The sequence below is a fragment of the Culex pipiens genome, chromosome 3 (genome assembly GCF_016801865.2).
Source record: "Culex pipiens pallens isolate TS chromosome 3, TS_CPP_V2, whole genome shotgun sequence".
In the NCBI taxonomy this organism is placed as follows: domain Eukaryota; kingdom Metazoa; phylum Arthropoda; class Insecta; order Diptera; family Culicidae; genus Culex; species Culex pipiens.
The window spans coordinates 92,568,407-92,595,437 of record NC_068939.1 but is presented as its reverse complement, the minus strand read 5'-3'; the positions used below and the strand labels follow the sequence as shown (position 1 = coordinate 92,595,437).

The 27,031-nt window shown below is 40.3% G+C and overlaps 1 protein-coding gene across 4 annotated transcripts; it reads right to left on the bottom strand.

The window, feature by feature from the left end:
- Positions 1–32: 32 nt before the first annotated feature.
- LOC120430839 (protein lingerer-like) lies at positions 33–23,210 on the bottom strand. 4 transcript variants are annotated; one of them, XM_039595960.2, is made up of 12 exons: positions 23,039–23,210; positions 14,733–16,951; positions 14,494–14,669; positions 14,225–14,427; positions 14,026–14,160; positions 9,671–9,763; positions 9,399–9,523; positions 9,011–9,324; positions 8,435–8,695; positions 8,098–8,259; positions 1,276–1,317; positions 33–1,100 (listed from the first exon to the last, which is right to left on the bottom strand). In XM_039595960.2, the coding sequence occupies exons 2-12, from the start codon at positions 16,915–16,917 to the stop codon at positions 999–1,001; spliced, it is 3,798 nt and encodes a 1,265-aa protein (XP_039451894.1). In that variant the 5' UTR covers positions 16,918–16,951; positions 23,039–23,210; the 3' UTR covers positions 33–998. The 4 variants fall into 4 exon arrangements, with proteins under 4 accessions (XP_039451894.1, XP_039451889.1, XP_039451892.1 ...); XM_039595955.2 differs by having other exon boundaries at positions 8,876–9,324; positions 23,039–23,208; XM_039595958.2 differs by lacking the exon at positions 1,276–1,317 and having other exon boundaries at positions 8,876–9,324; positions 23,039–23,209.
- Between the last annotated feature and the right edge of the window lie 3,821 nt (positions 23,211–27,031).

Genomic DNA, 27,031 nt, shown 5'->3' with positions numbered 1-27,031 from the left:
ACGGACTGTCATCACCAAAAACAACTCAAAAATAAAATGTTTACAGGTATATTAGAAATTTCGTTTCTACATTTAAATTAAATTATTACAGAACATTTTTATTATTTTATGTGTGTGTGTGTGTGGTGTGTTCTTTCTTTCTTGTTGCATTCGCGAACGCGCGCGCGCGAGCCTTCTTTGTATACTATTTCCTTTTGTTTCAGCATAGCTTTCTTTTTTGACCGCTCTCTATTGTGTAGTTTGCTTTACTCATTTTTGCTTATACCCTTACAAAAAAAAAGTTTAGTCCCTCCCTGCCCTTCCGAACGGTTTTCGACCAGAGTAACGTAAAAAAGAGTTTAAAAAAGAAGACTTCCTCATTTTTATTAAAAATTTAAACGAAAACTGACAATACTCACTGTTGCAGCTGATGAAGGATAGTTTGCGTGTTGTTTGTTAATGATTTTAGTTTTTGCGGGGGTGGTTCTTATGAAATTCATTCAATGACGTTGTTTTTTGTTCTAAATTTAAATAAGTTAAGTGTTGTAAATTTTAATTCATTCGACTTCAGCTTTTACTCTTAAGTAGATCTTTTTTCGCTTAGTTTTTCAGAAATATTCCCTTTTGCCATCTTTCTAACATCGTCCAATCAATCTCCCAATCCGCGAGAACGTGCTGCTGCTGCTGACTTTTTTTTTTTTGAGGGGTAAAATTTGTGGTCTGAAGAAAGTTTTGAATGTGTGGATGTGTTTGGCTCAACCGGTCGCCGTTCGCCTCTGTGTGTGTGTGTCTGTGTCTATGAATTTTGGTTTTTGGGATGTTGAAGAGGGGGTATGTATATGTGTGTGTGTGTGTGTTCGGATGTTGTACCTGCTTGACACAGAGTTTTTCTTTTGTTTTTGCTTTGTTCCGCGCTCGCTCCGCCGCAGCATACTCTTCAAATTACGCTTCAAATACAGTACACGAGCTGTGTGTTTTGGGGTGTGGTTTTTAGTGTTAATTTTAATGTAGACATGTATTTAGTTCTGCGCAGTCCAATAAGTAGACGGTGAATAGCCTTGCTTAGTTGCAGTCTTGCCCTGACTGTTCGATTGTGGTCTTTGACCACTGCTGTTGGAATCCTGCAAGGCAGACAGAAATGGTTTCGGTTATCCACAAAGTTCGTACAGTTTACAGTAAACACAAGTCGAACAGCAACTTAAGTTTAACTCTAGTTCAAAAGTTGCACATACTAAATAAAACATAATAATTTTGAACTAAAAACTAGAAACAAAAAAAAAAGAAGAAACTACTTACCCTCATCACACCACTACCACTATTAAAACTTCTATTGTCCATCTTCAGCGCGGGAATTTGCACGCAAATGTGGGGAGAGAGAGGTTCAGGCACGGACGGAAGCACGCACGCACATTTGATTGGGCACGTGTTTTGTTGCGTGTTTGAGTGCATTTGTTGTTGATGTTGTGCAATATTTTGTTTGTTGTGCGTGTGTTAGATTTATGAGCAGGTGGTTGTTTGAGTTGCGGTTTGCAGATGTGTTGCGGGTGGTTTGAAAAGGAAAAAAAGAAAGAAAAATAAATTAAAAATCAAATAAACGTAGGAAATTATAACGAAAACACAACTGTGCATGCCAACTCAATCACATGTCGCAGATTAGACTAGACCTTATTGCTATAGATTGGAGAGACCAACATGACTGATTGCATTTCAGCCTTTCTTCTTCTATTATATATTTTTTTTAAACAAATGACACGTTGATCATCAGGCTGAGAAACCGTGAATACAAGTAAAACAAAATAGGGGCAAAACGAACAATATGCATAGTTTTGCTTTAATTAATTGATTTTTGTAGGAGAATAAACGCAATCTAGGTCAAGGTCGAATCAATTTCAAACTAGGGTAGATTTTCCTTTTTTTTTTACTATCTAACCTTTACTCATTTTGACCTGTAGTCAAGCACAGGGAAAATTGTATCTCGAGAAGAAATTTTCCGATCGATTTTGTGCCTTCGGTAAATTCAGTTTTCAATCGATGATGATATCATGGAACCATTGATCAAATTTTTAATGTTTAAACATTTTAAAAACCATATTTTCAGATTTATGTGATCACGACTCACATTTCAATAAAGCCAAATAGGGGAAATATACCATGTCCAATCAAACACCTATCTCCAAAAATACTATTTAGGCTATAAACTTACCTGCAACTGCACCGCCTCAAGTATGCACGCAAATTTATGCCATTTACTGGCCAAAAAGATCAATTTCAATGCACTTTTGATCATAATTTTTATTTTGCGAGACCATTTCTCGTCATTTTGGTGGCACACACAGTGACACACGCGAGAAACCCTCAAACGCTTAATGAATATCAAACAAACGCGCCAAGTCTTTTGACGTTTCAATTTTGACTACCCATTCTAATCGAAGGCTGAAGAAACCCGAGCGAGAAGCGAAGGCAAGTAAAGAACAAAGGGTGGCTTCCAACACCACCGCAGCGCCTGTTGGAGTGAGCCAGTGATGCCAGGAAATTTTCTCTATAAATGCTACTTTTCGTGAGTGTTCGCTTAAAATTTCATCAATTTTGGCAGCACTAGGCAGACCCAAAAGAGCGGTGGAAGTAAAAAAAACTAAGCTGAAAATAGGAAGATGGGCGTGGCCCAATGCATTCGTTTGATTAGAATACATTTTGGAAATATTTTTTTTCAAATGCTTGTAAAAGGAATATAAGTGAAAATAAACAGAAATGTTCACAAAAAGTTGCTCTACTCGTTGGTGTACTTGGTTTTAGTAAATTTCAAGGAACACTCCAGATTATCCAGCATCATTCAAACACGATTGCTTATTAGGCTTAAAATGGGGTTATTTCCCCTACAATGATTTAAGCTCTTTTGAAATGTTGGTTATAATTTTAAATATCTGGGAAACATTTTTCAATAAGTTAAAAAATACGCTCGTCCATACTGTGTCCACCTAAAAAAAAAATGGAAAATTGACAAAAACTGCTTGAAAGTGTACACCGAAGAAACTTCGAATAATCGTATGATTCGAAAACTCGTCGCCGTCGTGCTAACTTGTCGTACGTGCATTTTAAGCCAAATTGAGTTAAGAACTCCATTCTTTTGATCTTCACAGATCCCCAAAATTCGATTTCAATCCTGAGATATTCAATAAAAAACCAAAAAAACCTCCGAAAATTTTTGTCTCTTTTCATATGACAAGAATTCAAGAAATCTTGTCGTGCTATCTTGACACAGCCTGAAAATTGATGTAAGTGTGGCAATTCGCGATCAAAAGCTCAAAAATTCCGACAGATGGCGCAAAGCATCGAAGAATGACGATTCAGATTTTCGCTATTCGGTTACATAGGAATGCAAACTTAAAATTGAATTTACAGCTCATAGAACAACTTTTGAGAAAAAAATCAAGTAGTACGATTGTTAACTCTTTGCCCTCTATAAATTAACGCAATAAAAAAAAATTGAAAAAAAATAATTTTGAAAAAATAATATTGTTTAAAATGATAGAGCATCAAAAGTTAACAAAGTATCAGCTCAAATTTTTGCTCAAAAGTTGTTTTGAACGCTGGATTTTAACAAAACAGAATTCGCATACATAACCTCAAAGGGCGGAAATTTCAATCGACATTCTTCGCTCTGTTCTGCTACTCAACACTAGGTGTCGCATGTCGTTTGGCTCTTGAACGGCAATTGGCCAAAAGGTTTTCAGGTCAGAACGCTTTTGACACCGATACAAGCTCGACTAGCGTAAACATTTTTAATTATAACTCTGTTGCAGGGTCTTACACGGTGGAATTAGAACGTCTCGGAGTAAAAAGGGAAACACAACTTGCTCGTGTGATAAAAGAGGGAAGAATGATTTACTTGCTACGTGTATTGGCACAACTGCGTTGATGTCGATCAAACCAGGGCTGCCAGTAAGGCAGTCTATGAATCAGTCGATGTTCGGTCGAGCCAGTGGGCTCAACAAACTCGGGACTCCGGCCACCAAATTCAACCACGTAAAAAAACGTGTTTGTTATTGTTTACACTGCGTGCTCTCGTTTTTGTTTATTCAAGGTCAAACATTAAAACGCGTTTTTCCCGGAACGTCAAAAAGCGACGTACGTTGCGAAATACGCAACTTTTGATACCCTAACATGTACAGGTCATCGCTGAAATTTTCATGTTATCGCAGTTTTAGTGAAAAAGTCTATATTTTGCCGTTTTCGTCATTTTCCCAATTGTGCGCTTGGCGCGTCGAAAACCCCGGTTTTTATTTTTAAAAACGTTACTTAATCCACCCAGGTGGTTGATGCCTTCCTCACATTCAGAGGGTAATGCTATCCAAAATAGATACAAAAGGGCGGTCTTTTCAGTGTTCTATCAATTTGATTCATTATTCATACCATCAGATTGGTTAGTCAGATCTCCATAAATCAGGGCACTTATGTGCTTATAACTTTTGATAGGGTTGTTAGATCTGCAATCTATGGAACTCGTTGGAAAGGTCTTTTGATATACTATCCATCGACAGGTCGCATGATAGATCCGGAAAACGTTTTCATGGAAATATATGAGATCCGGTCTCTAAAAAGTTCTAAATAACACTTAAGTGCTTATAACTTTTGATAGGGTTTTCAGATCTTCAATCTTTTGAACTCGTTGGAAAAGTCTTTTGGTCACCTATCCATCGACAGGTCGTATGATAGATCCGGACAACGTTTTCATCGAAATATATGAGATCTGGCCTCTAAAAAGTGCATAAATAACACTTAAGCGCGCATAACTTTTGATAGGTTTGAATTCGTTGGAAAGGTCTTTCGAATACCTTTCTAAAAATGTATAACATGACAAGGTTTCTTACAAAAACCACCCTTTTTACAATTTTCCGGACTTTTGTTAGAATCGTTTTTTTTAGCATAACTTTTGAAGTACTTTACTAAACTTTATAATTTTCAATAGCGACTTATGGGACCCCAATACGGATCGAATGAGACTAATACGGTCCAAATCAGTTCAGCCAGTGCCGAGATAATCCACATTTTTTTATCAACATCCCACCACACACACAGACATTTGCTCAGAATGTGATTCTGAGTCGATAAGTATACATAAGGCTACCAACTCTTGCTGAGAAAAAATCTGTACACTTTGCCGATATGACACCATGGTGTAACAAAAACTGTCAATTAATTATTTAGATAAATTAAATTTAATAAATTTGAGAACAAAAAATAAAAAAAATGTGTCGTTTTTACAGCTAACAAATTTCACAAAATGCTATCAGAGTGCTTATGACTTGCTCGTTCAAAATTATTCATAAAATAAACCGTGATTTGAATCAAATCATTATGTTCTTCAATTTTTTGTTAAACGTTTAAAAGTTTACGAAATGTCCAGTTTGCTTTTACGAATAATATCGTTTTTAGTGTTTCACGAACACTTTTCCAGAGTTTTTTTTTTATTGAAAAGGTCCTATAACATGTGAAACACAACAGTTTATAGAACTTTTAAAAAACTCTAGATTTGTTAATTCAAATGTTCGAATGTTTTCACAAGTTTTAGAAAGCCTTTGGAAATGGATAAATATATTTAGTAAGGAATTACTAAAAAACAATTCTAGGGTTTTTTTTAAAAGGTCCTATGAACATATGAAAGACAATAGTTCAAAAACTCTAGAATTATTGATAATCAAGTTTGAATTGAGGAAACCCCTGAAAACTCTCCGTTTTTAAATCCAACTCACAGAAAAATAAAAAATTCTAGTTAACAAAAGCTTCGACCAAATCAAAAAGCAATTCAATGATTAAAAAGTTGTTAAAATTCCGTACAAATCCGTATTATGCGTAAAATTCCCTACAAAAATTCCGGCCTGTTAAAAATCCGCGAAGAGGTTCAAAAATCCGTATGGTAAGGAAAAAATCCGCACAGTATGTAGCCTTAAGTATACATGAAGGTGGGTCTAGGAGGTCAAATTAAGTATTTCGTTTTTCGAGTGATTTTATAGCCTTTCCTCAGTAAGGTGAGGAAGGCAAAAATTGAAAACATAACTTTACCATTTTTTTATAAGTTATGTAAAATTTTCCGAGGAATCAGGTAAAAATATTTTCAGACATAGGCATTTAAGTTTTCATACGACGTTTTCAAATGTCAAGCTAGATTTTTGAAACTTCTTACTTTTTTTCCCAAATAGCCAAACTAATTACCTTTCTTTTGCGTCTAAGACAGCTAAAATTGGATTGAATGGCGCGGAGATATGATTTTTTGAAAAAGTGGTTTTTGCGAAAATTTACGAAAATGGCCATTTTTCAAACCACCCTTGTGTACTATTTTGTTACACGTCCTATCTTTTTACAACATACTTGTCACAAAATCACACATTTGCGATAACATTTAGTCAAACTTAACTTCGCTAATCCAAATGGAACTGCGTTCGGGGTCTTATAGGACCCCAAGACGGGTCGAATCAGACCATCAACGGTCCGGAGATAATCGAGTGCATTTTTCTATTTGTGCACGAACTCACAACCAGACACACGCACACAATTTGATTCTGAGGCGATAGGTGTACGTGATGGTGGGTCTACGAGGTCGAATTAAAAAATTACTTTATCGTGTGGTTCTATAGCCTTTCCTCAGTATGGTGAGGAATGCAAAACGTTGAGGAAACTGAAGATCAAATAGTTTACCAACGTTCTGCAACAACATTCAAAAAATCTTGAAATTTTCATTTATTTTTGTAAAATTCTTAGGTTTCTCACTACAAAGTGGTCGTGGAGATAGGTATGTAAACAGTTTACGCTTTTGGAAACATAAGCGCTTAAAAATTTTTAGTTTGCTTTTAAAATTTATGTTTATTTGTAAAAATATCTTTAAATTGAGATTATCTTGTTTCCGCACAATGAAGAAGCAAATATTTGTATTGAATGGCGGATGCCTCCCGAGCTGCGATGCTATGGAGAGGTCGCCGAGCCTTCCCAGTTACGATGCTGTAGGAAGGTCTTATGAGAAGGATCTTTTTGACGACTAATTCTGAAAAATCTGCTTTCAATATTTTATATGTCTTGTTTTGTCCTGCTGTTCGAGCAAGTCCGTCTCATATGTATATGCCTAAGGCTACCAACTGTACGGATTTTTTCCTTACCGTACGGATTTTTGACCTTCTCCGCGGATTTTTAACAGGCCGGAATTTGTGTACGGATTTTTTCGCATAATACGGATTTGTACGGAATTTTAACAACTTTTTAAAAATTTCATTGCTTTTTTGATTGGGCCAAAGCTTTCTCTAATTAGATATTTTTATTTTACTGTCAGTTTGATTTTAAAAGGATAACTTGCATAATTTTCCGGGTTTTCCTCAGTTCAAACTTGATTGTCAATGATTGTTCTTTTCAAAATCCTTACAAAACATATTTATTAAATTAAAGATCAAATTTTGGCTTGAGAAAAACTTGTGTTGTGCTTGTATTTATAGGATCTCTAGAAAAGTTTTCGTGAAATCACTAACAGCGATATTATTCGTAAAAGCAAACTTGACATTTCGTAAACTTTTAAACGTTTAACAAAAATATTTTTAATTCCCAAATTCCTTGACAGTTTTTGTTAAACCATGGTGTCATATCGGTAATGTACACTCAACCCCCGGTGGTTGGTCACTTTTTCGTTTGACACTTTTTTAGTTTGTACCCCGTTGGTTGATCAAAGTCAAACTAAAAAGTGACGAACTGTCACTTTTTACACGGCGCTCGCGCACACTATCAAAACCAACGTTTGGTAGTGTGTGTGAACTCCGTCTAAAAGGGGTGTCAAACTAAAAAGTGACCCCGTTCGTTTGAAAACAGCTGGTGTCAAACCATCGGGGTTTGAGTGTATACGGATTTTGGCTCAGCAAGAGTTGGTAGCCTTATATGCCCCATTTGGGTTTTAAGTTAAACTTGACCTAGATTGCGTTCATTCATAACTCTTCACAACTCCAAATCACTCGACAAGAACACGTGACGACGCATTCGGCACTAGTTGCGAGTGCGGTGTGTGCTTGCACTAACGAACTAAGAAAAAAAAAAAAGCAGTCAAATGCGATCCTTTCCTCAGCGCGGATCTCGCCGCTCTCCTACCTGATGCATTGCCTGATGCATGTTGATGTTGTGGTGCGTCGGTATCGTCGGAATATAGAGATGCTGTCCGTAGGGCTGGCCGGACGTCGCACCCGCAGTCTGTGTTCCGGCTATGTTGTAGGGGGGCGGTGTGCCAGAGTGAAACGATTGTTTCTCGTACGACTAAAAAATAGTACAAATGAGAGGTGGTTAATTTTGACGGGGGGGGCCGGGAATTTGGGGGCGTAATTGTGTAGCATAGTTGCATGTTTTTTTGATGTTTGATTTGGTGGTACTGGTTTTGTCCTCGTATTCGTATTCGTATTGTTTTTTTTTTCCTTTAGCTTCGGAACCTTACATTGACTTTATTTAGCGCAACATGGCTTTTGCCATACATCGAGGGCGCAATATCAGAGCCACTTCCTCCCGCCGATTGTGGATTGGAGACAGTCTGTCCCTTGGACTGTTGGCCAACGCCGCCCGACGACGGGTACGGGTTTTTGTTGTAATCCTGGCCGCCGGTTTGGCTCAGCGTGTCATATCCACTTGTTCCGTAGCCACTGTTGTACGCCGGTTTCTGGAACTGTCCTCCCGACGTCGCATTCGTCGCCATTTGTTGCTATGGAGGTTGGTTGAAGATTTGGTATTGGTATTTTTATTTGTTGGCATTGGCATTGGTTGTGTGTTTGTTTTTTGGTTTTTGATACGAGGTTACAAGGTGAGAAGTAGAGTACATGCAAAAAAGACAACGAGTAAAATTTCTACGATTCGAATACTAATAATCAAACTAACTACTAACAGGATATATTGCTGGGGTGCCATATTGGAAGCCGCCGGGCATCACATTACCGCCGTAAAAATAAGCGTATGGCAGGTTCAACATAGGACCACCAGACCCTGTTTGTTGTGACATGGTACTTGGGACGTTACTAACAGGAGACGAGTTGTTGTCGGTCCGAGTGAACCGACCATCGGACATGGTCGAGTACGCGACGGAACCGAGGTTAGCGTCGCGCACACCGGCCGCACCGAGACTCGTCGGCGTTTGGTAGTTCATATCGTAGTATCCAGGCACATGTGACATACGCTGCTGAATCATTTGCAGCTCTTCGTAAGAGTAAACGGGCTGCTGGTAGAACGGCACGCCCGGCTGAATGTAAGGGCTGACCATCGGTATGTTGGGCACAACACCACCGGTTCCGGTGCCACTACCACTACCACTACCCGCACCGCCACTGCCCGATTTAGCTGCAAAAGAAAAAGAAAAAAGAATTTGTTAGTCCAACTCCACAACTCTAACCAACTCGAATCAGAAGCCATACTTGTCGTGGATACTACGGAGCTGTTGTTGTTGGGCAACGATGACGAACTCGACACGCTGTTGCTGTTGTTGTTGTTGGCGCTGTTCTGGTTCTGCTGGTTCGAAACCGCCGTGCTGGAGGCCACACTGGAAAGAAAGCTTTCATCAGTTCAGACGCGCGTCACACTTTTCGCAAGTTGGTTTCCTCTCTTGGATTAAGATGGGTTAAGGTTAAGAAGCAACGAAGACCTTTCTCTCTCTCTCTTGTGGTGAGCGGTGGTGGGGGTGGCTTACCTTTCAAACTGCGTCGACACGGGCGTGTCCTTTAGCTTGGAACTGCTAAAGTTACTGTACTGTCCGGAGGAGGTGCTCGTACTGCCAGAGTAGCTGTTGTTACGTACGTGTTGGGGATGTGTGTGAGTTTCGTTAGCGGGTTTGCACACGCACCAAAATTTTTTTTGGTATGATTAGGTGATGAGGTGAGTGAGTTTGTAGTATGAGAGATATCCGATTCGGTAGGGATTAACGGCAGAAACAAACATGGAAAACGAAGAAAAAAAATAAAATTTGTTAGATGTTATTCGAACAAGGTTGAACAATGATTGTGGGTATTTGGGAAGCGATGAACACTTGTCATGCAAAGAATCATTTCTATTGTTGAGTGCTTCCTGGGAATTGCACAGTAAAACTAGGTTTTGTGTTTTGGTCTTTATACAACTCAATCCATTTTACCGAATCTTCTCTGAGGTTATCTTTACGCAGTAGGCCTGGCCGTTAAGAAAAGAAGAAGAATGTTGGAAGTAATTTCCCCAACATTTTCTTGGGTGAGGAGGGGGGAGGTATGTTAGCAGTCCCGAAACTGTATCATCCTTACTAAAGCGGCCAGGTCTACCGCGTTGCTTCAACCGCAGAGTGGATCACATTTCACAGAATCTACAGGGGAGGAAGGATGCGTGGACAAACCGTACCAAACGCCCTGGATTACGACTGTCCAATTTTATTTCCCCAGATTTTTTTTAGATATTTTGGCTTTGGCTCTGAGGTCAGATCCAGATTCAGTCAACTTTCTTTTGAAATTTTGACATTTCAAGGAAAGGACTCTTTGATTTCCGGCATGTCTAGTGCTAAATCTCTATTTTCAAACGTAAGGGCATCTCCAGCGCTGGGGTGCAAATCAAATTTGCACCCGGCTCATTAATACCGAGATCAAATTTGCCACATTGAAAAAACTCCGTCATCCCCACCGCTAGGGTAGCAAATTTGCCACCGAAACAAGCCCACCGCGGGGGGAAAATATGAGTTTTTATCATTTTTTGCTCTCGTTTACCTTCAAAATCAATAATTATGTGTTGATTCATGCCTAGAAATGCTAAAAGTTTATTAAACTTTATCCTATTGAAAATTTCAAAGAATTTCATTTTTTCGAAAATGTCGAAAGTTAAACCATTTGCTACCCGATTTGATTCCCACCAAATTTGCTCTCGAGTTTGCCCCCGAGTCTCCCACCGCGCGTAGCAAAGCAGGTATCAAATTTGATCTCAAGTTCATTTGTGGAAGAAAAATATGTGTCGGTACCTGTCGGGTACTCATTTTCTAATACCCGACAAGTATCGGCAAGCCGGGGGCAAAGTTTTGAATGCGTGTTTCGGAGATTTTTGTATGTCTGCACTTGTGTATGATTCAAAAATTCAAAAAATCAAAAATTCAAAAATTTCAAAATTTCAAAATTAAAAAATTTAAAAATTCAAAAATTCAAAAATTTAAAATTCAAAAATGCGTTTAAATAGCTTATTTTTTTTCATATATTCAAAAATTTAAAAAAATAAAAATTCGAAGAGTCAAGCTGGATCTCAAGCTGGAACAATCTACCAACAGAAGTTAAGGTCAAACCAACTTTATCAGCATTCAAAAGTTCTTTGAGAAGTCATTTACAAAACTAGATCTAGGTGTTAATTTGTTTCGTTTATTTTGGATCTAAAGTAATCATCACAACGTCCTTCCTTAACCTGATAAAAAGTGTTATACTAACAGGCTATCGTTTCCAATAAATTACAAATTACAAATTACAAATTACAAAATTTTTAAATTCAGAAAATATAAATATAAATATTTAAATAAAAACTTTTTTTAAATAATTTTTTTTAACTTTTCCAATTTTTAAAAAATATTGTTCAATTTCTTTGAATTTTTTTAAATTTATTTTTTTGAGATTTTTTTATGTTTTTTGTTATAATTTTTTAAATGTTTTTAATTTTTTAAATTTTATTTTTAATTTTCCATTTTTTAATTTTTTTTTAATTTTTTCAATTTTTTATTTTTTTATAAATTTTGTATTGTTTTTGATATTTTAAAATGTTTTTAAATTTTTATTTTTAAATTTAATTTTTTTTATTTTTTTAATTTTTTTTTATTTTTTTAATTTTATTCAATCTCTTAAATTTTTTGCAATTTTCTTTTTTTTTATTTTCCTCAAATTTTTATTTTTGTTTTTATTTCAATTTTTTATTGTTTTTTTTTATTATTTTTATACATGAAAAACAATTTATTTATTTTCCGTGCATGATTCAGTTTTCCATGCATCATTCCATTTGCCGCAGTAGCAAACCGGCAGAATAACGGGTAGCAAAGTGAAATCCCGAAGAACTGAGAGCAAATATGCTACCGCGACAGGTACCGCGGTGGGGTTGACGAAACTATGAAACTATTGGCACTACGCCCCCCGGGGCATGGCCTTCCTCTAACGTGGGATTTCTGCTCCAGCGGCTCTGACGAGACAGGAGAAATCGGGACCGACGTTTTACTTCACCATCCGATAGAAGCTCAGTGGATAAGGCGGGAATCGAACCCGCGTCTCATAGCATCATCGGGATCGGCAGCCGAAGCCGCTACCCCTGCGCCACGAGACCCGGTGGGGTTGACGTCAGGTGCAAATTTGATTTACTTCGATGTTTGCTACCCGCGCTGGAGATGCACTAACCCGATGCATAAAAAATGGCTTGTGTTTTCAAGAGATATTTAAGTCTTAAAATTGCATGAAAGGGATAACTTTTGATCAATTAGGTATTCCGCCTACTCGATTAGAAGGTTAGAAAAAGGTGCTCTGTTTACATGAACTTAGCAAAGTTCGATGCGGTCGTCGATTTTGTTCGGGGAAATTCATCGACAATCGACGAAGACCATGTAAACAGTGCACACAAGCTGTCAAATGACGTCACGGCGTAAAACTTATTTGTAGGGTTAGTGAAATTTCTCGATTTCGCGGACAGCGTGAAATCCGCGAAATTTGTGTTTTTCCGCGAAATCCCGTGAAACTGTAACAATTTTTTAAAATATTTTATCAAACTCAAACAGGAATAAAAATAATTCAAAGATCTACTGTAGAATTAAGCGAGTGAAAATACCCTTGTTCAATTACTGATATAGGGTAGTGAAATTTGATGACCGTCCGCGAATAGTGTGAAATTCTTGATATTTATAAATTTTTTAAGATCATTTTTATCTTCAAACAACTTCAATATTTTAACTATAAAGACTTTTTAAGTAAATTTTTTAAGTTTTCAATTGAAAAGCTTGATATGAACCATTTGAAGAATTGTTTAAATTTATCAGATTTTGGGAACTAACAAAATTTAGTAATATTTTTTCACTTAAGTAAAAATTTCACTACTTTTCAGTTTGAAAATTAAAATTTCAAAAAGAATAAGCTTTGTTTTATCCAAAATTAAGTGAAGAGTATTTATTATCTTCGAAATCTCATTTTAAAAACATGTCAGATTTTTCTCTAAGTTCTGTTTAATGTTAGCGATATTTGATTATTTGAGTGGATGAATCCCCTTTTTTTGTTTGCTGTTCTCATTTTAAATAAAAATTTTGATTTTGTTACAAATTATATTATTTCTGCCTATTGATTTGAAATTTTGTTTCTGAAGAGATGAATCCTTAAAAAATATTTTGAATGGGCTAAATGTTGCGAAAAATTCAAACTATTTCACTCATTTTGGGTGAACAAGATTGTTGAATCTTGCTTTGATATGAAATTCAATAAAATGTAAACTGTTAAAACAGAAGCAAATCAGCGAAAACGTTTTTACTTTATTAGTTGAATATCAAAAATGAAGATCAATAAATGATTATACGCATGCCCTACATTTTGTTTTAAAATATAAAAAGAGCTCATCCATAAACTAGGTGGAAACTATTTTGTTTCACGTTCAAATTTAGTGAAGTTTTTTTTAGTTTGTTGAAGAATAATATATAACGAAGCATAAAAAGTAGTTTCTGTGATTTAAACAAAAGATTTTCAGAGTTATTTTAACATTTTTCACGTTCCGCGAAATTTGCGTGAAATTTTGTGTTTTAAAATTGAGGTCCCCGTGAAATTTGGTATTTTCGAGCGTGAAAAATCACTAAGCCTACTTATTTGGTTCAAATTAATTTTTTCTTGCTCCAATCATCGCATTTCATCAAAACTTATTCCTGAATTGCGATTAATTTAAAAACTTACAACTGCAAGTTTATCGTTATCCCCCGTAGTGATCTGTTACTGTTACTAATGCGTTGTCAATTTATCAAACAACAAACGGACACACCGGACTCACAGACAAAGGGTAGTGCAAAACTGAACAAAAACACTCCGAACTGTCACTCACCCGGTATTACTGTTGAGTCCCGAGTTTCCGTACACGTTCTGCGAGCTGTTTTGGTAGCTCTGCTGCGACGGGAAGGCCGACGACGTCTGACTGACCGGGTACTGGCTCGACAGGTAGCCGGTGTTGGTGTTCGAACTGCGGTAATCAAACTCCAGGTTAATAATTATCTACGCGGTCAACGTTGGACCTCAGTGCCTACCTGTTACTGCTAACATTGTTGTTGTTGACGGGCAGGTTCGGGCTGGACTGGTTCACCGTGGACACACCCACCGAACTGCTCGAGTTGTTGTTGGGCACGACACTGCTCGACACGTTGCTGCTGGGCTGCTGGTACGAGTTGACGCCACTCTGGTTGTACGAGCTGTAGTTGTTGGACGATGCGGGATACGTGTTGGTGGACACCTGGAACAGGGAGAAGGTCACTCAAACTCTTACGCTGTTGTGGCGTTGCGTGAGGCGCACACTTACCTGTGTGCTAGAATAGCTGGAGTTGTTGTATCCTTGCGGCGCAGCCGACGATGGATACGAGGATGTTTTGTTCGCCTGCGACGAGGTGGAGTACGAGACGTTTTGATATCCGCCAGAACCTGCGTTCGTTCCGGTGGACTGACTATAGGGATCAGTCTTGGTGAGTTGTTCTAGCGCTGCCAAAGAGAGGTGAGCGTGTTAGTGGGAAACTGTGTGGAGACAGCTAGTTGAAAACTCACTTGACGTGGTGCTGTTGATGGAGTTGACGTTCACCCCTGCACTCACGGACGAAGGAACAACGGTGGAGGCGTTACGCTGCGAGTAACTGCTGGACAGGCTGTCGTTCTGGGACGCCGACAGCGAATCGCTTTGACCGGGCAAAATCTGCGTGCTCTGTAAGCTGCTGGTGAGATTGGACTTGGGCTGCAGGTTGTTGACGACGCTGGCCGCAGACTTGCTCTGGTAGTCGCTGACATCCGGCTGCTGGACGACGGTGGGTTGAACCGCCGACGGAAGCTGCACCGACGCGGACGTGTTCTGCTCCAGACTGCTGGTGCTGAACTTGTCCGTAACGGCCGACACGCTATCGAACGAATCGTCCGTGCCAAAGTCGAGACCACCGAACTGCACGTCCAGATAGCCAATGTTGTTGAGGCTGTCTCCCGGCATTTCGACGGCACTTGACGGAATCTTCGACGGCGGTGGAACTCGCGCCCGCTGCCGTCGAACTGGAGGCTGCTGGGAGGAACCTGTAACCTGGTCACTGTAGCTGCTGGTCGTACCGTACGTGGTGGGATATTGCACGGTGCTCGGTTGGAACGAGTTGACAACACTCGCCTGGAGATTGGAATTCTGCGAAGATAGTGTATTGAAATACTGTGATTGTTCCGCGGAGAGCGACGCCGACGGGTTGATCTGCGGGATCTCCAGCGCCTGTCGCAGATGCTGCGCCGCAGTTGGCGTTGGGTGGAGATCCGGATACTGAACCGTGTTGCTGGCAGCAGCTGCCGCCGTCGCCGTGCTGGACACGACGGTGGTGCTGTACTGTTGCACCAGATCAGTCTCTTTCGGCTGGGGTGGATTCAGAATTTGCTGTTCCAAACCCGGTGGGGCAGACAGTTCCGTAGGATTCGTCACCGAAGCCGGAACGACCGCGACAGGCTGCTGCGAGGCGGCCACGACTGCTGCCGCCGTCTGAGGCTGCTGCGGCTGCGACTGCTGCTGAGATTGCGTAGACGGCAGCTGGGAGGCTGCCTGCTGCTGTTGCGGCTGCTGCTGCGCTGGCTGCGTCGTACCGGCCGCCTGCGTACTCGGTGTGAAAACTTTGGTATCCGACAACGACCCGGTGTACTCCTCGTTGTCCCAGTCTCCCCAGGTGTCGGTGAATGCAGACGTTTCCTCCGGCTTGGTGAGATCATTGGCGGCACTGGGCGTCGACACCGGATCCCAGGCGTCAATCTCCTGGTGGTCGTTCATTCGTGGTCCCCGGTTTTGATCCCGCGGACCGGGACCACGAGTTCCGACCCGAGGACCTCCACCGCGTCCACCTCGCGAACCACCAGCGTAACTGCCACGTCCCGGACCATTGTCGCGACCATCCCGCGGAGGACCACGCGGGCCACGTGCGCCCCGATCGAAACCGTTACGATCACCGCCACGATCTCCATCACGGAAACTGCCACGACCTCCACGACCACCAGGACCGCCCGCACCACCAGGACCTCCGGCGAGACGCTGACCTCCGGGTCCACCCGTACGGGGGCCACGGCGATCCTTCGAATCGTTCGAGTTCATACCGCCACCACCGCCGGAACCTGAACCAGCGTTGCCACCAACATTGTCCCAATCGCCATCACCCGGAGCGGACTCGTTCTGCTCCTTGTTCTGCGATTTATTCTTCTTCTTCTTGGACGTTGTGGCAAACGCCCCGACCGGAAGTGTCTCGAGCAGAAAGATGACCGCTCGGTCCAGATCGTTGTCACACTCCTGCAAGGCGCAGCAAACATCCTCCTCCGAACGTTGCGTTGTCTCCATCAGCTTCTGGATCTTCTCCTGGATCTTCGGATCGTCCATGCCGCTTTTGATGTCTGTGATTTGAGCAATGCGAATCTGTTCGGCCGTCGGCTGCTTTGTCTTGATGGTGTGTGTGGTCGTCTGCTGTTGGTGCTGCTTGTCCTGCTGTCCTTTGGAGCCACCGCCGCCGCTGCTGTTGTTATCTGTGCCCTTGCCGCCCTTCTGTGGCTTGTCGCCACCGGTGCCGCCATCCGAGTTGTTGTTGGTGGCCTTACCGCCCTTCGGCTGCAACTGTTGCTGCTGCTGCTTCTGGTCGTCGGTTTCACCGCCGGCATTCTCTTTGTTCTCCTTGCCGGCCTTGGACTTGGTGCGGCCACCACCACCACCTCCGGAACGGACCTGTGTGCTCATCTCCGCTATATATACAGATGTATTTACAATGTAGCTGCGGGGTGTAGGAGGGAAGGAACGGGAAGGTGGTTTAGAATTAGGTGAACATTTTTTTTAGACTAGCTAAAGATTACAATTCGGATCATTTTGCGATGCGGCGAAACCTCAACCTTTCTAGCTGGGCGGGTTGTTTGTGGGTTCAAGGTATGGTATGTCCAAAATAGAACATAAGTTCTATAGTTCCGGAGTTTTTTTTTTAAGATCTAATAAACATTTTTTGTATTTCTTGCTTTTTGTGTTTTCAAAGTTACGAGCCATGGTTAACATAAACTTTGTAAAATATTTCCAGAGTTTTTTTTATTGAAAAGGTCCTATAAACAAAATTTTCAATTTTTGCTTTTTGGGTGTTTTTGAATACCCCTGACTAAAGGCGGTTCTAAAAACACCCAAAAAGCAAAAAAATAAAATTTGGTTTATAGGACCTTTAAAAAAAAAAACTCCAGAATTTGCAACGGCCTTAGCGAGCAACATTCAATAACTGGGCTATGCTCTCAGCCCAATTACCGAACAAGTACTGTACAGTGTTTGATATCTTTTTAGTAAACTCATCAAAAGTCAGTCCACGTAAAAAAACGAAGTTGACTTTATAGCTGTCTGCCACCATTGCTAGTACCAACCACTAGTGTCTTCCTTTTATCTACAAGGACTTCGCCGCCCTGGGCTCCTAAGTGTATGCAAGTATGGCACGGAGCGACGGCGCTGAATACCCATATTTACACAAAGAATTTTAGAGCGCTCGCCGCGGGATTCGAACCAGCGACCTCAGGATTGTGAGTCCGATTGATCCACACGGGCGGGCAGTCCACGTTAACAACTTTTAAATGAAGGTTAAAGCCAATCATTACGTTTATTTATTGATTCTATTTGTTCACATTATATCCGTAGTACCAGTTCAATAGGGCGAATCTACGATTGTAAACAAGCAGTCTATCCCCCTCTTACTTTATGTGAACTATCACTTGAGCAAAAGGCTTGTTTACAAACGCAGATTCGCCCTATTGACCTGTTACTACGGACATGAACTATAGATTACCCATGGCGCAAAGGAGCTTTTGAAAAAGTACTCTTCCAAAACTCTAAACTGTTCAAAAATCATGGGATTTTTTTTTGTGTATCAAAAGGGGCCATCGATAAACCAAACCAAAATGATGTTATAACTAGTTTACTGGCCGCATTATAATCAATCTTGCTTTTCATTAGAGGAATTATACCCATTTCAATCAGTCTAAGCCGTTCGACCAATTCTCATCACTTTTGCAGTTTTCCGCTATTAAATAAACATTTTCATACACATCAACAATGGAGAATTTCTTGCTCACTTTTATTTGAGCTACTTATTACTTTGGAACAGAGCGAGTTGTGGCGCTATAACCACGGCAAATAGTGTCCAGGTCATTTGAGGAAATACAATGTCCCATCCCTAGAGGGTCCCGGAGCACCAAAATTTCTTAGCATGGTGGCTCCCAACGATCAATTGCCACAACAAACAGGAACGAGAGCGGGGGATCCCCACGTTTCTTCCTCCCTTGTAGATTCAGAACTGTATTGCTGTTTGAACATTCGTGTTCAAACTCAATCCAATTCAACGAATCATCTTTGCGGTTAACTTTACGCAGTTGGCCTGGCCGCTTTAACTTTTGTGATGTTTCAAAGCAATTTATTGCATTGGGGCACTGCAATTGTTAATAATGACAAGAGGATGCTAGGCGTTAATCAACCTAAGGCATTTTCCAGGATGCCCTCGAAAGACTGGCTGCGTTAGGGTTAGATTAGATTAGATTAGATTAGAGCTACTTATTACTTTGAAACAGTAAAAAACACTTTATGAAAGCTAGTTCGTGGTATGATTCACTATACCACAAATAATTTGTCACTATATGGGGAATAAATTGTTAGGCACACTGATTTATTAGGGTATAATTCATAATCTATCATGCTGATAAGGCCGATAATAGAAATAGGCTGAGAAAGGGTATATTTCCCCTAGTTCTGACTATTTCAAATTTTGGATTTAAATGCACCTTGGAAAATATTTTTTGAGTTTTTTATTTTTTTCATAAAAACTATTTTTTGAGTTCTGGTGAACCATTTTGAAAATACCGTTAAATAAATCAAGCAAGTTAAAATTATAAATTCAATTTGCAAAAGCTCTTAAGAAGTGTCCAAAACACTCGTAAACATTGTTTTGTTTTATCTATGTTTTGCCAGCTTGTAAATATAGTATTTAATTACAAACATTACCAAAAAAATACAATTTTTGTTTACATTTTGGTTTGTAAAAAAGCTCGTACTTCACCAATGTGGATGAAATTTGGCCAAAAGTTAGTTTATATATCTCGGATTAGTTTTCAAAAAGACGTAAGGGAATATTAATGTCGGAGATATCGGTGGCTCTTGCGGTTTTTTGAAAACGCATCCGAGATATCCACCCCTTAAAAAGGATCTTGACTTATTATTTATTTAAGATATTTATTTATAAAATTACGAAAAACAACCTTTCAATGGGATTTTAAGTGAAACGTACATGTGTTTAGCAATTTGTCAGAAAAGTTCAACTTTATTGAATTAATTGGGGCCATTTCTTCATTAGAAAAAGACAAGACAAGTTAGTAGTTTTACAAGTTTTTTTTTATGAAACCTTTAGGGGCAGGGGGGCAGAATGGACCGCCTAAGTAAAATGCGCAAAAAACATAGAAAAACGTAAAAAATATGAATTCAGTGTACAGTCATCCCACATATTCGGAACGGTTTCCAGATCGGCCAATGTTCAAAAAATCATAGCAAATCGATAATTGAACTTATTGATTCGCTTTTACCTTCATTTGAAAGCTTTTCTTGCGATCTTTCGAATGCTGTATCGAACATCTGCAAATTTTAACTTTTATATGAAGTTTTTGAAGAATTACTTTGACCCTTGAAAACCACAAATTCGGAACACTTTTTTCTTACGAATGTAAACAAACTTTGGATCTCTCCAGGAGTACATATTTATTACCAAATAAGGACTTCACACACCAATGAAACTCAAGCTTAGTGATGTTTTATACATTGTTTGATAACTTTTTTTTTGTGAAAATATCAGTTAAATTCAGGTGTTCCACAATTGTGGGGCACAATAACATCCCACAATTATGAAACAGGCCATTTGGAGGCAGTGTTTTGCTGCTCTGGACAAAATAGTCTTGGAATGAAGTTTTTTGTTCAAAAAGTACTACTTTTACTAGTGAAAAAGCAAGATAATGTCAGAATGAAGGTTCTAAAAATAGTAAGGTCGACAGAAAAGCTACTTTTGGCATGCTATTGACAAATCATCATAAAAGTGTTCCGAATTTGTGGGTGACTGTACTGCCGTTCTACGCATAATTGTCCCATGTTCAAAAAAGTGCAACTGAGAAAAACGCGATTGAAATTTTTCGACCGATTTCTGTGTTTCTACGCATAATTGTCCCGTGCGTTCCTATTCGCCCTATGTGTCCCTAATCGCCCCAGTTAGCAGTTTATCACTCTTATTTGTGATCCTCTTGCTATACAAAAGGTAAACAAGGCATAATGCTTAGTAAAACTAATGATTCCGTGTAAGAAAATACTTGATGGGACAATTATGCGTAGAAGTTCAACGATGGGACAAACAGACTTGGTGTTGTTTTTGATGAGTTTCCGAACAAAGTACCAAATTTTATGTGTTTTTCTTAAAGTACACATCAGACTAAACTTAAAAATGGCATAAAGTCAAAATCGTCAAAAACTGACATGGGACAATTATGCGTAGAACGGCAGTGTAGTAGGCTTATGCTTTGGGATGTTCCCTTCAATGCTGTATACTTGGTTGAGGAAATCGTTTAGCTTAAATCTATTTTTGATGCAATTTAAAGAATGTTTTTTTCGACTACTTTCCAGGGTGCGGGGCAGAATGGGCCACATTAGAAAACAAGCCATTTCAAGCAAAACAATGCCAAAGGGCCGTTGTGGGTTTATAAACAAAGAGTGTGTCCTCCTCACGCTAGAGGGTGTTTACATCTGGCATGAAAGGGATACACTCTTTGTTTACAAACCCACAACGGCCCGTTGGCATTGTTTTGCTAGATTTCGTCTATTACAATGTTGAAGGGAGATAAGAAATGACTTAAGGGACCTTTTTAACATAGTTTCCATGAAGTTAGATCATTTTTATAAAAATAGTCACTTACAAAAAAAAAACATGTTTAAAAATAGTGTTAATATGTTGTTAAAAGACACTACTTTTACAAATAAGCATCAAAACAAGTAAAAAATCAACTAATGTTGCATTAAACGTGATTTGTGAGGCTACTAGGAGTGAAATAATCAATTTACTCCAAATTTCGTAACTTTTGATTGTTTTTATAAGGCAGGAAAAGGGTGGTCCATTCTGCCCCCAAGTGGATTTTAATTTAAGACTTCCACCACCAAGCCTCTAAATGATTTTAAGGTTCAGTTGTTGTTTGTTTACCTTGGTAGTAACATCTAGTAACATTATAAGCATTGAATAAACTTTTTCAAACAATCCAACTTTTCAGAAAGCTTATTTAAAAACCTCGAAATAAACAACATTTGCGTGATTTTGTCAATAAATTTACATTTTTGCTCATAATTCGAAAAATACAATGAATTCAAATGCCGTTTTCGGTATGGTGATGTTATTTGACGTCCTTTATAAGACCCTTGCCTGACAGTTGGTCTAAATCCGTTCTAACCAAGGGTGGCCCATTCTAAAGCCCAAAACCAAGGGTGGCCCATTCTACCCCCCCCCCCCCCCCTCCTGCCACTATAGGAATCTAAAAATTTTGTATTAGTTACATCACAACTTTGAACATGTGATTTTTTACTATGATTCAATACAAGACAAAATTTAAATGACAAAGTGATGAGCTGAAAGTAGCTGCATGATAGAATCATGTTCTTGAATGGTTTATACATTGTATATCGTTGCTATCTATTTCTGACAGGCAGTAAACAGTTGGACGACTAATTAATTAGCATTACATCGCTAAACCGCAGTGCACTTAATACATATTTTGATAGTTTAACAAATTTACATGTAAAATCTAAAAAGATACTATTAATAAATATATAGAAAAAAAAATCGTAATATTGTTTTACTGATTACTAAATAACTTGCACGCCAAGTGACGTAATTTTCCCATTCCCAACCAGAATTCACAACAACATTGTATGTACTATCGGTGCCAATCACCTTCCCCAAACCGCATCAGAAAAGGTTGAGCTTTCGCCGCATCGCACAGTCAGTGGCTTAAACATGACTATCTCTATGTAGGTAGCTGGCTAGTTTATCTTTGCTCGCGCGAGTCTTAACTAAAAAGTAACAGTAATCAGGTGCCCGGGAGGGGGAACGGACCGCGGTCGGTGGCAAGCGGCGGGGGAAGAGCCGTACTCCAGAGCGATGTACGGTTAATTAATTTCGTACTCCCCTTCTTTCCCAGCCGTCGACGTGGTCCGTTCCGTCCCGCGGCGAGTGCATCTAGCTCTGAGGTGTTTTTCCGGTCTTCCGGGGGCGCTTTGAGACGACTCGGCGGCGGTGTAAGAAATGGGCCGACGTCGCCGCACCCCTTTGCGGCTGTTGTGGACAATCGAGCGGGGTGGAATGACGGCGGCTACTCCTCACCCCCGCCGCCTTCGTCCCATAACACCTCCTCCTTCAGTGTGCGTGTGTTGTGATGTTGGGACGGATAAAAACACACGCACACGACGTCGGTGATGAGTCTCCCGGAAAACCGTAAAACATCTCCCACGGAAATGGGGGGGACGGCGGCACAGTGTGCCGGGTTTGTGGCCTCGTGTACGGTCTCGGAATGTGGTGCCACCAAAAGGGTGGTGCGGGAAGAAACGGCGAAGAAGCTGCGCGACCGCGACTGGTCTGCCCTGGACAAAGACGGGTCGTCGTCGTCGTGCTGCTGATTTTCACTTGCGAAATCGATTTTCTTCCGGCGTCTGCCCCGTTTGTCATCACGCAAAACTCCCGGAAGGGGCAACGGAGGAAGGCCTCGCATTACCGATGGAAGAAACGGTACTGCTACCGCGGCTGGTCAACATGAACCACACTCACTGTCACTGTGTCACCTGCGAAATCTACGCCGTTAACGGGAGGGGTGTCGCCGGAACAATCCGCATACACTACACTAGAGGCTCTAGGAGACTCTCGTCGGGGGAAAAACTACGACGAACCACGGAGAAAATGGACCATGTGCCAAATTTTACTTTCTGCTGCTGCTGAGGCTGCTTCTTTGCTTCGCGAGTTGCTGCCCCTTGTTGCACCTTCTTGTTGTTCTTCTGCTGATTCGCTCTCTCTCGCTCTCTCCCACATACACATACACTCATTCTCATTCGCTCGAAGCGCGCTCTCCCTCTCCATCTCTTTCGCTCACAAACACACCAACACAAAAACGCCAAACCATCATCGTCATCGAAAGCAAAGCAAACCAACAACCCCGGACGCCATTACTGCTGTTGTTCGCCGCCACACCACACGGCTCCGGCGACTTCTTCGGGGGGAACTCTCGCACGAGAGAACCAAGAGAGGGGGAGAGAACACGGCGAGAAGATTTTGGACCTTGCCGTCGTTGTCGCAGAGATACCAGTCAAGAGTTGCCAGGTGTGCCAGAACAGTGTTTATGAAATTTTCAATTGGGTACTAAAGCCCTATGTCAATTTTTATGTACAACGGTAAAAAACACGATTAAAAACCATTTCTGATAACTTTTTTTCATTTCAATGCAAAATTTTTTTTTGACAAGACAACATTTTTTCGATGAATCAACTATGGTCCCCTTGGAACGAGCTGTCAAGTAGGAGCTTTTCTGTCAAGAAGGACCGCGAGGTTAATTTTTCAAAATTGATTTAAAAATCCATTTTAAACTCTTTGTGGTCATACAAAGGGTCATTGTACTCAGAAAAATAAGCTTTATCGCTGTAAACAATAATATCAGCAATCTAAGCTTCATTTTAGGACCCAATTGGGAAACTTACTTGACCTTGAAAAATCCACTATCTTGACAATGTATACAATGTAAAAACGTTACCAAATCCACCCTTAGGTGATTGGTGCCTTCCTCACATTTAGAGGGTAATGCTATCCAAAATAGATACAAAAGGGCGTACCTTTCAGTGTTCTATCAACATGATTTATTATTCATACCATCAGATTGGGTAGTCAGATCATCATAATTCAGGGCACTAATGTGCTTATAACTTTTGATAGGGTTTTCAGATCTTCAATCTCTTGATAGGATTGTCAGATCTGCAATCTATTGAACTCATTGGAAAGGTCTTTCGTCTTTCTTTTCCAACGACAAGTCGCATGACAGATCCGGACAACGTTTTGATCCAAATATATGAGATCCGGCCTCTAAAAAGTTCATAAATAACACTTAAGAGCTTATAACTATTGATAGGGTCGTCAGATCTTCAATCTTTTGAACTCGTTGGAAAGGTCCCGTGGTGTAGGGTTAAGTGTGGTTGCCTCTCACCCAGTCGGCCTGGGTTTGATCCCAGAAGGTCTCGCTGGCATTTTTCGAGACGAGATTTGTATGATCACGCCTTCCGTCGGACGGGAAGTAAATGTTGGCCCCGGACTAACCTAACAAGGTTAGGTCGTTAGCTCAGTCCAGGTGCAGGAGTCGTCTCCCTGGGTCCTGTCTCGGTGGAGTCGCTGGCAGGCAGTTGGACTAACAATCCAAATGTCGTTAGTTCGAATCCCGGGGTGGATGGAAGCTAAGGTGTAAAAAGAGGTTTGCAATTGCCTCAACAATCAAGCCTTCGGACACTTAGTTTCGAGTAGGAAATCAGGCAATGCTGTAGAGCGAATTTGATTTTTTAGAAAGGTCTTTTCAATACCTTTCTAAAAATGTATAATATGATAGGGTTTCTTACAAAAACCACCCTTTTTATTATCTTCCGGACTTTTGATAAAATTGTTTTTTAGCATAACTTTTGAAGTACTAAACTAAACTTTATATTTTTTAACAGCGACTTATGGGACTCCAAGACCGATCGAATGAGATCAAAACGGTCTAAATCGGTTCAGCCAGTGCCGAGATAATCCAGTGCATTTTTTATCATTATCCCACCACACACACAGACATTTGCTCAGAATTTGATTCTGAGTCGATATGTACACATAAAGGTGGGTCTAGGAGGTCAAATTAAGAAATTCGTTTTTCGAGTGATTTTATAGCCAGTCCTCAGTAAGGTGAGGAAGGCAAAAATGCAATGCGAAAACGCAATTGAAACTTTTCTATTGACTTCTGCGTTTCTAAACATATTTTTTCCGGGTCCCTATTTGCCCTGTGTCCCTTATCATCCCAGTTAGCAGTATATCACTCTTATTTGTGATCATCTTGCTATGCAATAGATAAACAAGACATCAGGGAATGCTTTTTTTTTTTCTTGTATTAATTTCCTTTCAAAATGCCTAGATTTATGAAAGCTTGAGTACACTGATAAACAGCATTACACTTTTTCAGTTCACTTTTACACACTTGTATGGGATTTTTCAGTTCAAGTATGATTACACAATTTCGTGTAATCATACTTGAACTGAAAAATCCCATACAAGTGTGTAAAAGTGAACTGAACAGTGTGTAATGTTGATTATCAGTGCAACAAGTGAAAAAGGCGGACAAGTATTTTGAATATTTGAACCATTTTGCTAATAGGGCCCCAAAGCGTTATATAAATTTGTATGTATAACAATAAAAAAAACGAGAAAGGGTAGAAACACACAGGAAGTTTTCTGAATTTTGAGTTTTTGATATTGATAATTTAAACACTGACACTGGCAACACTTCCATGATTGATCTCGGAGTAAAACAATTGAGAGCGAGAAAAAGAGAGGAAGTGGGAGACAGAGAGAAAGAGATTAGATTTCTCACCCTCCCCCAGTTTTGGCCCACCACGCCGGCTTCCTTACCTCGTCTAGCAGTGCACACACACACACACAACGCCCCATCATCATCTCTGTCGCACACGCACACACACGCATACATTACCAATCTGCTTCTTGTGCAGCACCACCATTCAGCACCAAGTTCCGATTCCGATGTCGGACGGCTGGCAAACCGGAGAGCGCACGCACACACACAAACAAGCGCAGAACAAAAAATCCTTACAAAAGATGATCCACGGAGTTGGAAAAAAAAGAAAAAAATGGGAAAGTCTGGGCTTGGACGCGAACCCAAAGTTGGCACTTTTTCCGACCCTACACGGCCACAAACTAGCACAAAGTGGAGCACTACCCTTCCGGCATACTTTAGCACTATTTCCGGTACCGAAAATCTACTTTTTCACCGTTAAAATTGTAAAAAAAAATTGTTGACTAATAATGATGTCCGAACCGAACGTACCTGCAAATGCGCTTTAATACGCGCACGGCGAAACTTTCGCAGTCTGTGAGCGAAGAAGTGCTATGTGACAGATGTAGCGTTGTCCCGTTCTCGCACCCACTCACGAAGGGCTCGCTCGGTCGTGCTGGCTCTGTCTTTCCGAGAAAACGAGCGACGAAAATGGCGGCGGCAACAAAACTCGCCCCGCTCCCTTTCAGTCGACATATACGAAACGAGGGGTTTGCGAGCGAATTTTGTGAATATTTAGCTGCAGGGCTGCAATTCGTTTGGAGACTTTTAATCTTCCTACACTGAAAACCCAACCATGGTAGTTGCTACCATATTGTAGGGTTAAGTTGAGAACACGCACCGACGATTTTAGCTGAAAACATTCCGTGCTTAGATTTTAGATAGAGCTATCTAAGCTCGATCTCACGCACACTAGCTTACCATTTGTTTTTGCTGGCGACCACAAATTTTAACCTAAAAATCCATCGTGTACGTACACGCAATACATGCGCACGTAGATAACTCTATTGACTGATTAAGACAGTCAGTTTTACTATGTCGAGAGCAGTATGGTAATTTTAACCCTCCAATATGGAGAGAATGATAATGATTTTGTAATTGCTAATAAGCAGCATTTTTACCAAATGTTCTTAAAATTACCATGGTTGGGCTTTCATTGTAGTAACATTTAAGGCTTGAAGATGAGGCCC

Excerpts from the sequence above, each read along its gene's own strand:
- LOC120430839 (XM_039595955.2), bottom strand. The coding sequence starts at position 16,917 with ATGAGCACACAGGTCCGTTCCGGAGGTGGTGGTGGTGGCCGCACCAAG. Across the intron at positions 14,161-14,224 it reads AACAATGTTAGCAGTAACAG|TTCGAACACCAACACCGGCT; the intron begins GTAGGCACTGAG and ends TGATTACCGCAG. Across the intron at positions 9,325-9,398 it reads CTCCGTAGTATCCACGACAA|CTAAATCGGGCAGTGGCGGT; the intron begins GTATGGCTTCTG and ends TTTCTTTTGCAG.